This window comes from Sinocyclocheilus rhinocerous, unplaced genomic scaffold (genome assembly GCF_001515625.1).
Source record: "Sinocyclocheilus rhinocerous isolate Xijiao unplaced genomic scaffold, SAMN03320098_v1.1 scaffold534, whole genome shotgun sequence".
NCBI lineage: Eukaryota > Metazoa > Chordata > Actinopteri > Cypriniformes > Cyprinidae > Sinocyclocheilus > Sinocyclocheilus rhinocerous.
Genome location: NW_015646352.1, coordinates 727,615 through 740,310, shown reverse-complemented (window position 1 = coordinate 740,310; position 12,696 = coordinate 727,615). Strand labels below are relative to the sequence as shown.

General features: G+C 39.6%; 1 protein-coding gene across 1 annotated transcript in view; it reads right to left on the bottom strand.

Moving 5' to 3' along the window:
- LOC107707471 (G1/S-specific cyclin-D2-like) overlaps nt 1-12,696 on the bottom strand; it is a 17,927-nt gene that overhangs the window by 2,394 nt on the left and 2,837 nt on the right. The window contains exons 3-4 of the mRNA XM_016511490.1: nt 9,258-9,417; nt 4,571-4,719 (exon numbers count right to left, since the gene is read on the bottom strand). Of these exons, the coding sequence (XP_016366976.1) occupies nt 4,571-4,719; nt 9,258-9,417 (309 nt within the window). The remainder of the gene's footprint in view (nt 1-4,570; nt 4,720-9,257; nt 9,418-12,696) is intronic.

Below are 12,696 nucleotides of genomic sequence, written 5' to 3'. Positions count from 1 at the left end.
GGAACCTGTGATATTTTTTTTCAGGATTCTTTGATGAATAAAAAGTTAAAACGAAGAGCATTTATTTAAAATAGAAATCTTTTCTAACAATATACACTACAGTTCAAAAGTTTGGGGTCAGTACATTTTTATTTTTTATTTTTTTGAAAGAAATTAAAACTTTTATTCAGGATCAAGGATGTGTTAAATTGTTAAGAAGTGATAGCAAAGATTTATATTGTTAGAAAATATTTATATTTTGAATAAATGCTGTTCCTGAAAAAAAGTATAGCAGTTTCCAAAAAAATATTTGGCAGCACAACTGTTGCCAACATTGATAATTCTACTAATAAATCAGCATATTAGAATGATTTCTTAAGGATCATGTGACACTTTATACTGGAGTAATGGCTGATGGAAATTCAGCTTTGCATCACAGAAATAAATTATATTTTAAAGGATATTAAAATAGAAGATAGAATTATATTGTAATAACATTTTGCAAGATTACGTTTTTTTTTCTGTATTTTTTATCAAATAAATGCAGCCTTGATGAGCATAAGAGACTTCTTTAAAAAACATTACAAGTCTTACTGATCCCAAACTTTTGACCGGTAATGTGTATATATATATACATACATATACACACACACACACACTTTCCAATAAAGTCCAAAAAATAATAAAAACAAACAAACATGCACTGTTGCACTGTGAACAGTTAAAAAACAAAAACAATAGCTGTACCACAGTTCGCTGTGTTAATTACATCCATGTCCTGTGGATAAAACAAGGCAGTTTTTCGTTTACGATTTTTAAAACCCTTTCATTTTCACAATAGCATTTAATGACCTAAGGGGATCTCACTTGAGCCCACCAGAGGGTTCTTCCTGCTCTGTAGAGCTAAGAACAAAAAAAAAACTGTATTTTTTTTTTAGATAAAATATGAGAAATACCCAATGCAACCCTGTGGGTGGCTCCAAAGAGCACATGACATTTAAAATGGCTTTCACACTGTCATCAAAATAAGCAATAATGCCCTCTAGTGAAAGTAAATGGATGCATGGTGATCAAAGCTCTCCCTCCTGTTTAGTGGGTATGTCTGAGGCACACCAGGCGTCTGTGGGAAGTTTGAGAATGGCCCATGGGTAGGGCCTGTGGAGAATGTGTTGCTTGTGGAGAGGCTGCATTCCTTTTACATTTACTGCTGATTAAAAGCTGATGGGCCAAAGTCTAAACTTACGCTATGCATGGCTCCTGGGCCATGTGTTTCATGCCTGTAGAAGTAGTGTATCACACAAGAAAAACATCTGTTTTTTGACAGAAAGCATTTAATCTTTTTTTTTTTTTTTGAGGATGAGCCTAGTGTCAAGAATGTGTTGCTTGTGGAGAGGCTGCATTCCTTTTACATTTACTGCTGATTAAAAGCTGATGGGCCAAAGTCTAAACTTACGCTATGCATGGCTCCTGGGCCATGTGTTTCATGCCTGTAGAAGTAGTGTATCACACAAGAAAAACATCTGTTTTTTGACAGAAAGCATTTAATCTTTTTTTTTTTTTTTTGAGGATGAGCCTAGTGTCACCCAGAGGATGTTTTCTTTGGTGTGTTATCATGGATGACAATGGGCACCATCCTTCTAGAGGTCTCCTGTTTCCCACCACGATGCGCCATTATTAGTCATGAAAAATTAATTCCTTCTAGAAAATTAACTAAAGCATAAAACATGTAAAGGAACTGCCTGTGTCTTACCACAAGAATGCCAGGCCTGACTTCTTAAAAGACATTTCCCTGTGTACTGCTCTTTATAGCTGCACAACCAAGCTCATGCCAAGCCCCAAAGGCTTAATTCAGGCAACTCTTAATAGCTTCAATGTGTGACTACTGGTAAAACCAGGACTTTTAGGACTCTAGAAGAGCTTCTTAATTATTAGATCCAGAGAAGGGTGGCACTAGTGAGCTTCAAGATAGAGTGGGTGGTCGCTGCCTTATCCAACCCCTCCCTGATCAAGAACACACTGAACACACAGAACATGGCTACGTTTGTTAGAGTCAACCAAGTTAATGAAAATGGATCAAAACCAAAAGGAAAATGCAGCTCTACTGGAGAACCAGCAGAGTGTAATGTCACTCAGTGTGTGCCGTCTTGGACAAAAGAAACCTAAAAGAGAGACTTAAAGTAGCCACAGAAAATGTGTGTTTTTTATTGGGAAGTGAAAGCAAGGATTGCCGGGTTCAGAGCATGGCCATCACAGCATTGAGAAATGAAAGGGATTAAGATGTCCCAGAGGCCTAATGCAAGAGACCAGGGGGCCTAACACATGATCCTGTGTACCAAAAAAGCCTTGAAGTTCTTCTCTAAATAATTTGCAACCTTTCAGTTCCAAATAACATTTCGGTTGCAAATAACAGAGTCCTCATGACATTATGACTTTAGGCAAAGGAGCATTCTCAGCATGCCAGACCCAAAGTTTCTAACATTTCACCTACTTTTAGAAACTGCGGTATCTCAAAGAGTTTTCACTGTGCATTCTCTCTTCCTGAATAGTTTCTCCATATGTAGAGCTTTACCTTGTAAAGCTATATTATAAATATTCTAGAGGTGCACAAGCACACAAATTCATGCCTCAAAATAAACAAATCATTCAAGGCCTCATTTAAAAAAAAAAACTGAAAACAACAGCCCAATGAGCATCATTTACTGTATTTACTGTAGCTACAGTAACAAACTTTACTGTAAAAACCCAGTGCCAGGTGAATATTTATTGCCTTTTGCTTCTTTCTTAGAGGGACCTTAGAGTATTTGTGGAAACTTCAAGCCAATGTTTCAGCCTTCCTGGTTTGGCATGCATGTGTGTACCTTACTGCTACACAGAGTATGCTTCACCAGGTGTGTCTTAGGCTACAAGGGCGACTGGAAGATGCTGGCTGCCCCTATCATATGTCTACTGGAAACTACAGGCATTGGACACCACAAATGTCAGCAAGGTTCCTGGTGGGTAGGCTGGCAGTATCGTTTGGCATTAGATTGACTTTCCTTCATACTGTCTGACCGCTCACCTCCCAACCTCTGCCTCAATCTGTAAGGTCCTCATACACTAAGGTAAAGTTAAGTAGACAAGTAGACATCTTGTTTATTGAAGACTAGGTTTTTCTAATTTACTCCTGATATAGATATCTCTCTGATTTACCAAATGGTCAACCAATTACATTTAGATAGGACCTCTAAGATTTTCTCAGCACAATAATGCAAACACAATTCTGATTGGTAAAGTGAATTATTTGTCCCAAACAAATTCAGTGACCAATTTAATCTAAGGGTGCTTTTACACTTCTTTTATTCAATTCCTTGGTTTGAACCATGTTCGATTGCACCACAGCCCCCTGCTCCCATTTAATTATTCACACTGAATTTTTTGTTTTGGAACTGCGGTATGTTTGCATCATAATCATAATAATTTACTTACCTTCATGTCATTTCAAACCTACCTGACTTTCTTTTGTGGAGCACAATAGAAGATATTTTAAAGAATGATGGTAACCAAGCAATTTTGATTACCACTGACTTCCATGGTATGGACGAAAAACATTAACACTTTTCTCAAAATTTCTTCTTTTATGTTCCACAGTAGAAAGAAAGTCATACAAGTTTGAATCAACATAAGGGCGAGTAAAGGATGACAAAATGTTCATGCTGTGTGAACTATCCCTTTATGTTTTCTTTAAGGTATAGCTCAGGGTGAGCAGGGTAGCGCGTATACATCATACCTGCATGTTTTCAAAAGGTATGGCTTGTTGGAATCCAGCAATGTGATGAGTTGTTCATGGACCAGGCAGTTCATTCCTTCTGCCCTGGACCTCACACTCCTCAGACACTGAGCACCTTTACTTCTGTGGAGGACTATTTGTTTTTCCTTTGCTATGGTGCACGACTTCACACACCACATGCTGGGGCAGCAGGCATTCTACCAGTAGCAGTGCACTCTAGGGTCTCTTGGGGAGGGTTGACCTCTTCAGGTCAGGGCAGGAATTAAATGTTTCCTTAATCCTAATTTTCTATTCTATTCTCTTTTGCTTTTATTTTTCCCACTAAAGAGAAACTAAAGGACCTAAACAAAAGTAAATGATCATGAGGTGGTCCCTTGTGTGACAGTAGGTATGAATTTGTATGCAAGTCATATGCATAAAGCCATAGTATCCCTGACATATTCTCCTAGCCCTGCAGATTCTTTCCTTGCAGTCTCTCAGTCAGGGTCAATCCCATTTCACTTCCAGTAATTCAGTGGCTGAATGCGAAATTGAATTGGAGCTGGACTCAAGCCCATTGAGTAAATAAAGGAAATGCACAGCCTGCTCTCACAGTCCTACAGGCACAGCAACACTTGATTACACAGATTACCAATAGTGTTACTGTCCCATCCTTTCATCAGGGTCTCTGTTTTAAATTACAGAGCGCTCCCAATTTCAAATATATACACACTGTGAGGTGACCTACTGTATGTAGCATATATGACTGCAGGGAAATACCTTGTATCATAATGATTTATTAAAAGTTTCATTAGTAAAATTTATTGTCAAAACACCAATACTCACAACTTCTGTGTTTGTGATCTTGGCGAGTAATTCTGTTAGGTTGTCTCCCCACAGTGAGCGGTTAGTGCTGTTAAGCTGCAGGCCACAGATAGCCGCTGCCACGCTGCCCGTTGCAATCATGGATGGAGGGTACATGGCGAAAGTGAAATCTGAGGAAAGAGCAAACCAGGCATTAAGATCTGTCTCGCTCGGAGTTAAAAAAAAAAAAAAAGTACTTTATCAGACTTTTCTACAGTATTTTGAATAGTTATATCAAATATTATGAAATGGATACAAAAATAAAAAATCAGAAATACTAATAAATAAAGCCCTTTCCATTAGGTCTGTGCACAGTCCTTTGCTAATGACTGCAGCCCAGGATAATGAGCGTTCACTTGGCTTGAAAAGAATCTGAAAAGCACCCCCACCCCCACCCCTCTCCTCCAGTCACCCTTTGCAGATCGGCCCCTTTTCTTCCAGCTCCTAAGTAAATCGTGTGCTCCCAGAAAAAAAGCCCTATAGCCTTCGGAAAGGATGGAATAAAGAGCCACAGTCCCCCTGCCAGTGCTCACTGCTGTAGGTCCTTTTTCCACGTGTGGTCACAGGCGTACATCTCAAAGACCAATAACCTTGTTAGCTTTCTCACTGTCATTCATAATGCAAATAAGACAGCTTGTGAACAGGCCTGAAGCCCAAAAAAGACGACTGACTGCAAGAGGGGGAGAAAGAAAGAGGAAAAGAGAAAGAAACGAACAGCTTAGGCTGTCTGCCCCCTGCCTCATTGATTTCTGTCTTTTTTCTTTTTCTGCGGCTCCCCCTCTTGCTTTTTCAGACTGTTTTTCAACACTTTTTTTCAGACACATACCCCTAAGGTTGAATGGCACACATGCTCTAGCTTTGTTGTTACAACAGCTCTGGCTTTGTATCATCAAATCTATCTTTTAGCATATTAATTGAGTGTGGCCACTGATGGACCTGGGTTTAGTGAGCAAGAGAGTGTGGCCCCATTGTCTGAAATCATCACCTCATTTCATCCAATTGAGAGATGCAACATCAAGCCCTCTCTGTGGATTCCTATTCAACCCTATAGCCAGCACAAAAGATGGGTGTTGGGGGAGGGTGTTGTAGGGTTTTAGACAGCAGGGGTAGCTGAGGGGGGGCACTAAGCATCATTCTTTAGTCAGTGTCCAGACCTTCGTAAGGTTTTGGCAGCAGAAAAGACCCTGCTACCCACCTCATTCCCCCCCATGCCATTCCTCTGATGCAGGGCCACCTCTGGGCTCATGGTCCCACAATCCCTGGCAGTCTTTGCATTACCATTTTGCCATATTCAGTTGCAAAGCAAACTGTGTGTGATGGCTCTAAGGGTGATTTTTCTTCTCTTTTCTTTTTAGAACAAAAAAATCAAAGCCGTGGGGCCTTTGATAACTGACGAGCATGCCTTCATTGCCTTCTTAACATTCAAGCTCAGTGCAGCTCAGTGTTGACAAATAAATTAACTTATTATACACTCTTCCCTTTGCAGTTGATTCCGGGCCAGAGAAAAATGTATTAATAGTTCTGGTCAAGCAGAAGAAGACAAAACAAACTGCATTGCAACTCTTTGGGTCTTTTGCAGCAGGGAGAAAAAAAAACATACAGTGGAAATTGGGTGCCCACATACAGCTTGTGTGCGCTGAGTGGGTTGCAATCTGATTTTTCACACTCTAGACAAGACAAGTTTGTCGAGGGAACAAGAGTATGCGCATGCTAGCGGCAGAGCTGGACGCTCTGGTTTGTGAGAGTGGTATGGCAAGAATGGCTGTATTCTACGCGCCTTCATTGATATTCATGCAGAGGATAAACAGTGTATGTAGCTGAGTGGGGACGCCTGTGATGGAAGGCTCCTAGTAAGCGGCGGCTGGCTGGCCTGGTATACCAGCCTCTCACCCCCTTCAATGGACCATTCTCCTGCCCTCGCCACACTGCATCCCCAGACCTGTGCCAACACAGCAAGCTCCTTGGTGGGTGCAATGTGCTGTATATGCATTTAACTTGTAAATTAATTAAGTGTCTGGAAAGTTGAGGAACAGCCAAAGAGGCAGATGATTTGAGGTGCAATAAATCAAGTGCCAGACTTCCATGCAGATTCACAGGTTTGCATTAACAGAAAGTCTTGTTTCAAGCAGCCATGTTCGACCTGACTGACAAAAATCAAACGTAAACATGAATTTGGCATCACAGTTTAACACTCAGTCAAATGGAAAGTCAGGTAAAGCATGTAAATTAAGATCCTAAAGTCACAGAATTAACAGAATAACAGAGTAAACCTGTAACACAAATGTTCAAATAAATGCTAATTAGCTATTTTTATACTATTTGTTAAACCTACAACATAGAATTTAAAAGGATTTTTAATAACTAGTTATATCGTGTCTAATTTTGAGACTTTAAATAATTGGATGTCTGGGACATTTATGTATAACATTACTCCATAGAATTGTATTACATTAAACATCTATTGTCATTTTTTAAAAATGGTATCATCAAAAGCGGTGTGTTGGTCTGCCCTGTCAAACCATAGTGAAACAGATTAATTAAAAACAGGAACCCTCTTTGACTGTTAAAATCCTGTAACAACTTGTTTCAGTCTTGCTCCAGTGCAGAGTCTTGAGCAACAGCAGTCAGGCCGGTGTGGGAGGAAACAGCCTCTTGAATGAGAAATGACATGAATTGGTAGATTTAATTTTCAGCCCTGCTGAACTCTCCACCGGTCTCTAGTTATCTATTTTTCCTAAGGGATTTCTCTGATAAGTAAACATCTGAAGAGTGGCAAGATTATCTAATATCATAGTGTTTCTCAATGTTCATATACATCTACAGACAATCTACGACGGAGAAGTAGGGGGTGCTGGGTGTTTAATAGTAAGAATGGGGTATAATTGCTTTTAATGAGCTTGTTCCTGTGCAGGCCTTTGGCAGACTGCCCTCTGGAGAAATGTTTTATCGGGTGCTCTTTCTGCATTGACCCTTACATGCCTCTGCATATGAAATGGAGGGTTGTTCCTTTTGTCTCCTTTCTTGTGGTCTCTAGCCGAGCCTTCCAGTCATTTGCATATCTCTTAAAGGCCCCTCCATGTTATTAATAAATACTCAACTGCTCCACTCTTGTCTAACCAAATCTTGCCGAGTGCTCTGAACAGAACTGTTTTATCAAAAGCGAAGAACCATTAAAAATTAGCTGTCGTCTTTCCACACTCTTCTCTTCCTTTCTCATTCAGATACAGGGGCCTTGATTTATGCATGTCTCAGAAATGAAGAAGACGCTGAATTCTCTGCAAAAAAAGCAAACTGTACAGAGGAAAGCAAAACATCAGTCAAGGCATCTGCCCAGCAATTAAAATCTTTTGGATGCCCCTTGAATCCCTGTTGTTAAACTAGTAACTAGTTTGTGTATATAACAACAGAGGTATGCTTCACTAGCTTCTGAATTTTTCAGCATCTAAAAACCAAGTTATACAGCTAAATTATTTCTATTATTCCAGTTATCATCAATGCTTAACCTGTCAAGCACAAGAGATTCTTAACCAATGATTCAAACCAGTTTTCATGGATTCTGTTTATGCCAGAGCAGTTTCACAAGAAATCTATATCTATTGCACAAACCAACAGGAGAATAAAAAGCTCCATGTTTAAAGACCTGCCAGCTCCTCCTACTAATCCCTCTCCCCTCATATCCCACTTTCCCAAAGTCAGAGTCACTCCTGAGGTTCCTGGGGAGCTGAGCAACCCCAGGGAGGAAGAGAAAAGCCTGAGGGAACAAGGGTGGTGCACTGGATCCCATTACCGCCTATGGTGATGTTGAGTGCAGGCTTGGCTGGGAGAACCAGCCCCACAAAGGCTCCTGATTATGGGAAAGTCGTCATGCCCTGGAGCATCTGGGAGGCGTGAGAAGAGGGGATAAGATATGAAAACATGACATGCTTCACTATTTGGCTCAGCTAGAACAATACACTCCTCACGTTTTCTCACCCTCCTCTCATCTCCATGTTTGATCTCCTAAAGGTGGTCCACCTCTAAGAGCAGGAATGTTATAACCACTGGCTCACCAGCACACAGGAATGTCCTTAACTATACAACTGCCCTTTGAAGTGTCACTGCATTCAGGACTAGTCACTGATATGCCCGCCAAACGTACCAGGCAAGCACATAAGGCTTCCAGAGAAATTCTCTCCATTACACATCGCTATTTCAGTCCACATAGTTTCTCATGAATGTAATGAGATGGCATCTGATAATTTGCCTGCAACAGCAACCTGAATAAAGTTGCCATAGGTACTAAACCCACAGAAGTCGGCTTTGATTTCAGTTTTGCAAGGAAAAAATGTGGATGCTTTGCAACACATCACTTATTGAAATGATGCTCCAAGACATCAACACCAACTTAACTAGGCAGTGGATCTTTTATCACTCATACTTAAAAACATGAATGGAAGACAAATACACAACACTATCTTTCTTTTTTTTCTTTCATTTTACGGACTAATCATGAAAACAGTAGCTTATTATAAACCTAATTTCTAGATTGTGAAAAACACTGGCTACTTTACTAAGTTAAGTATAACAAAGGCATGTTTAGAGAATATTCATTAGGTTCTGTGTCGCACTACACAAAAAAGCGGTCATTTATATATTTATAAACATCAATCATCTACATTGGATACACCACCTGTTGCACAAAGGGCGATGAAAGTCTGCACATGTTTACGGATCAGGTCCAGCTTATCCTCAGGCAGCGGAAGTTTCCTCATAATGTGCTCAATAAAGTCATTGGGAGTGACAGCAGCCAGATTCCACTTCAATTTGCCCAGGACAACCAGCTCCCATTCCTGTAAAAGAAGCAAAATCATCAACCTAAATAATTTGTGTGTCTGAATCAGTTAGCAGTACTTGAGGTATTCAGATCTTAATATTCATTTAACTGGAGTGACAAATTGCATCCTCTCAAGTGGCTTCATGTGACTATATGTTTTGACTGACAAGATCTAAATATCATCATGTGAAGACACAGGGTGCTGGGGCTAATATTCTTTATTAACCATTCAGATAAAAGTTCTAAAAAATGATTTACTGGAGATAAGGTACTAAATGTGTTCAAACTCTGCTATTATTTATCCGAATGTTTACGTTATACATTTAAGCCAGTTCTGATTGTACAAAATCTAGCATCAGTTAAGCTCTGCGACCTCCAGGACATGGTTTGGCCTTGGCTATGCAAAGATACAGCTGAAATCCTAAAAGCTATGAGGCTGAATGCAGGAACACTTGAGTTGAAAAATGGGTCACTCAGATCACTTCACAGAGACAGTCCAGCATAAGGCACTTTCCTCCTAGCGAAGTGTAATTGTGAGTATGTTTTATAGCAATCTGTCAAATCAGAAGTGGTCCGAGTATACATAGTTAAATGTTGGACCTGTCATTAGCCAATTTGCAACCACAAACACATGTATAAAAACATTAATTTGAAGCCTTATTATATATATAAAAGGCTTGTAATTAGATTGAGCTGTAACCTCAATGGAATAAACAAGGCTCAATAATGACCATGAATGTGACTGTCCCAACACTGCTGATGACACTATTTCGTCTTTTGGGGGGCACTCTTGATGCATAACATGAACTTGCTTTGACCTAACTACAGTGACAAATGTAAACATAAGATGCTAAGTCATTTGGCTTCAGTCAACAAGAAGACAGGATCCTTTAAATAACCACTCCCCCTTCCTGTTTGAAGTGGGGTGAGTAACAGGGGAGTGACTAATTGGGGAAAACTTGCATTTGATGGGACTGTCCTTACGATTGAGCACTCACTCAGATGGAGGTGGTTTTCTTCGCAAGTGAACCACATGCATTTTAGTCATGAGATGGCCCAATATAGTTGCCATTACCTTCTGAGACATACAGTATAGGCCTTTACAACTGCTCTAAAGCACCGACAAAGGATTAAGTTGAACGTATACCCCTGCAACAGCTTTCTAAGTGTGAAAGAATACAATGGCAGCCATCCGCTGATGAATGATTTCTCCACTTCCTCCATACCTGTCAACATTTGGGTACCAAAATACGGGAAGCAGACGAGTCAAAAGTAACAATTTTTACATTATATTATTTTTATATTAATTTAAACAATTATTATCAAACAATTATATTCATTTAGTAACATAAATATATCTTAGTGTAGGCTATATCTTTAGGGTTTTATAATTCATTATCTTCTTGTTGATCCACCAGTTCATATTTACAACTGTGTGTTTTCTGCGCAATTAAACCATAGCCTTTTGAAGTGTAAGCTATATCTCATTATACATGTAAATATACATTTACATGTATATTTAGTTTTTTTTTCACTGGAGCACCACCTGAGTCTTCTCCTCCCATTTCTACCAGTGATCCTTGTTTCCTTCCCGCGGTACTCCCTGCGCAGATATCAATAGCATCACTGGACTGTAGGTTGCCAAGTTGAGGGGACAAATGAGTTGAAATTTGTATGCGTCGATCGTGTGAGAAAGATGCGTTTCATACAAGATCTGGCAACTAGGCAACCTTGGAATTTGTTGACATGATTATTCATTTAATGAGGTTTGGCCCATACAAATTACAGGAGTTTTACCGGAAGCAAATGTAGCAAACATAAAATATTCTCAATGGGATTTTTTTTTTATAGAAAGATTAAAAATACGGGAGAAATACGGGAAAATATTTAAACGGGATGATAGCGGGATAGAATGGTAAAATACGGGAGAATCCCGGGAAAAACGGGAGGGATGACAGGTATGACTTCCTCTCTTTGCTGGATTTCACTGGTGAGTGACTCACCCAAAAGTACAAACAGCTACACGTTCTTGTCTGTTCTCTTCTCAGTCAGGGGAGGTGCCTGATGTGAACATGAAGCCTGATGACATGTTGGAACCACATTCACTCAATAAAAACCATTGACTCCTGGTACACCAAGAGGGGTATGATGGAATGTAAACTATGAGCAGAGGCGTTCTCCAAAAGAAAACCAATTACATGCTAATGTGAAAATGAGCCTTTGTGTTCCAACTGATCTGTAAAGTTTGGGCAGTAAACAGTAGTGTGCATGATCAGTTTGGTGTGTGTTGCTTTGTTCTTAAAGGAATACATATATAATAAAAATTAAAAAATTTTATTAACTAAATAATGAACTAATTAACTGAAGAGACAGTTTTGGCGACTACTGAAGGCTCAACACTATATAATGAGATGTCAGCAAATGACTATGTACTTGTAATGTCCAACTCAATCTTTGGTCATATTCTAAGCAGACTGTTGAACTTTTATGAGGCCATAAATGACCACAAAGACCAGTTTTAAGTAACTTAAAGACATTTTTTTTTCTGTGAATTATCAACTCAGCATTCCAGTGTCAGCTCACAAGTGCTCTGAGACCAGCCCTAAAGCTCACTGTGACACTCTTGCAACACAGCCTTGATGCAGGAACCCACTTCCTCCTTTTGAGCCCTCCAGTCATACCTCCAGGCTGTCACTGCGGTTTCATTTACAAGAACTTCTTGCCAGCTAACGAGGACAAAAATTAAGTTGTGACTGTGACAGCTGATCTTCGGCTTCCTGCATCTGTTGGACTTTGCAGACCAGCAGAAGCTCCAACAACAACAAAGATAACTAATAAATCATAACAATAGGCCAGGCTGAGGGGGGAAAAAACAAGGTTGCCCACAGCAGCAATTTGCTGAGGATAAATAGAATAATTTTTATCTTTGGCCTGAGCTACTAGAGAACTGCTCAGTTCCGCCAGAAAGACACTGATGAGCCAGTAGTGTCAAGAAAAAACATGAGGTTGCCCACAGCAGCAAATTGCCGAGGACTCATAAATAAAATAATTTTTATCTTTGGTCTGAGCTACTAAAGAACTGCCCATCTTCGACAGAAAGACAATGATAAGCCACTAGTGTCAAGAGCTGAGGAAAAACCAAATGCAGGCGTAACAAAGTCAAAAGTTTTTATGCCACATTGTACTGTATTTCCTATTAGAGGAAGACTTCAGGACTTCCTCTAAAATAATAATTTACTCGTATAGTTAACCTATGCATGCATATATATATATATATATATATATATATATATAT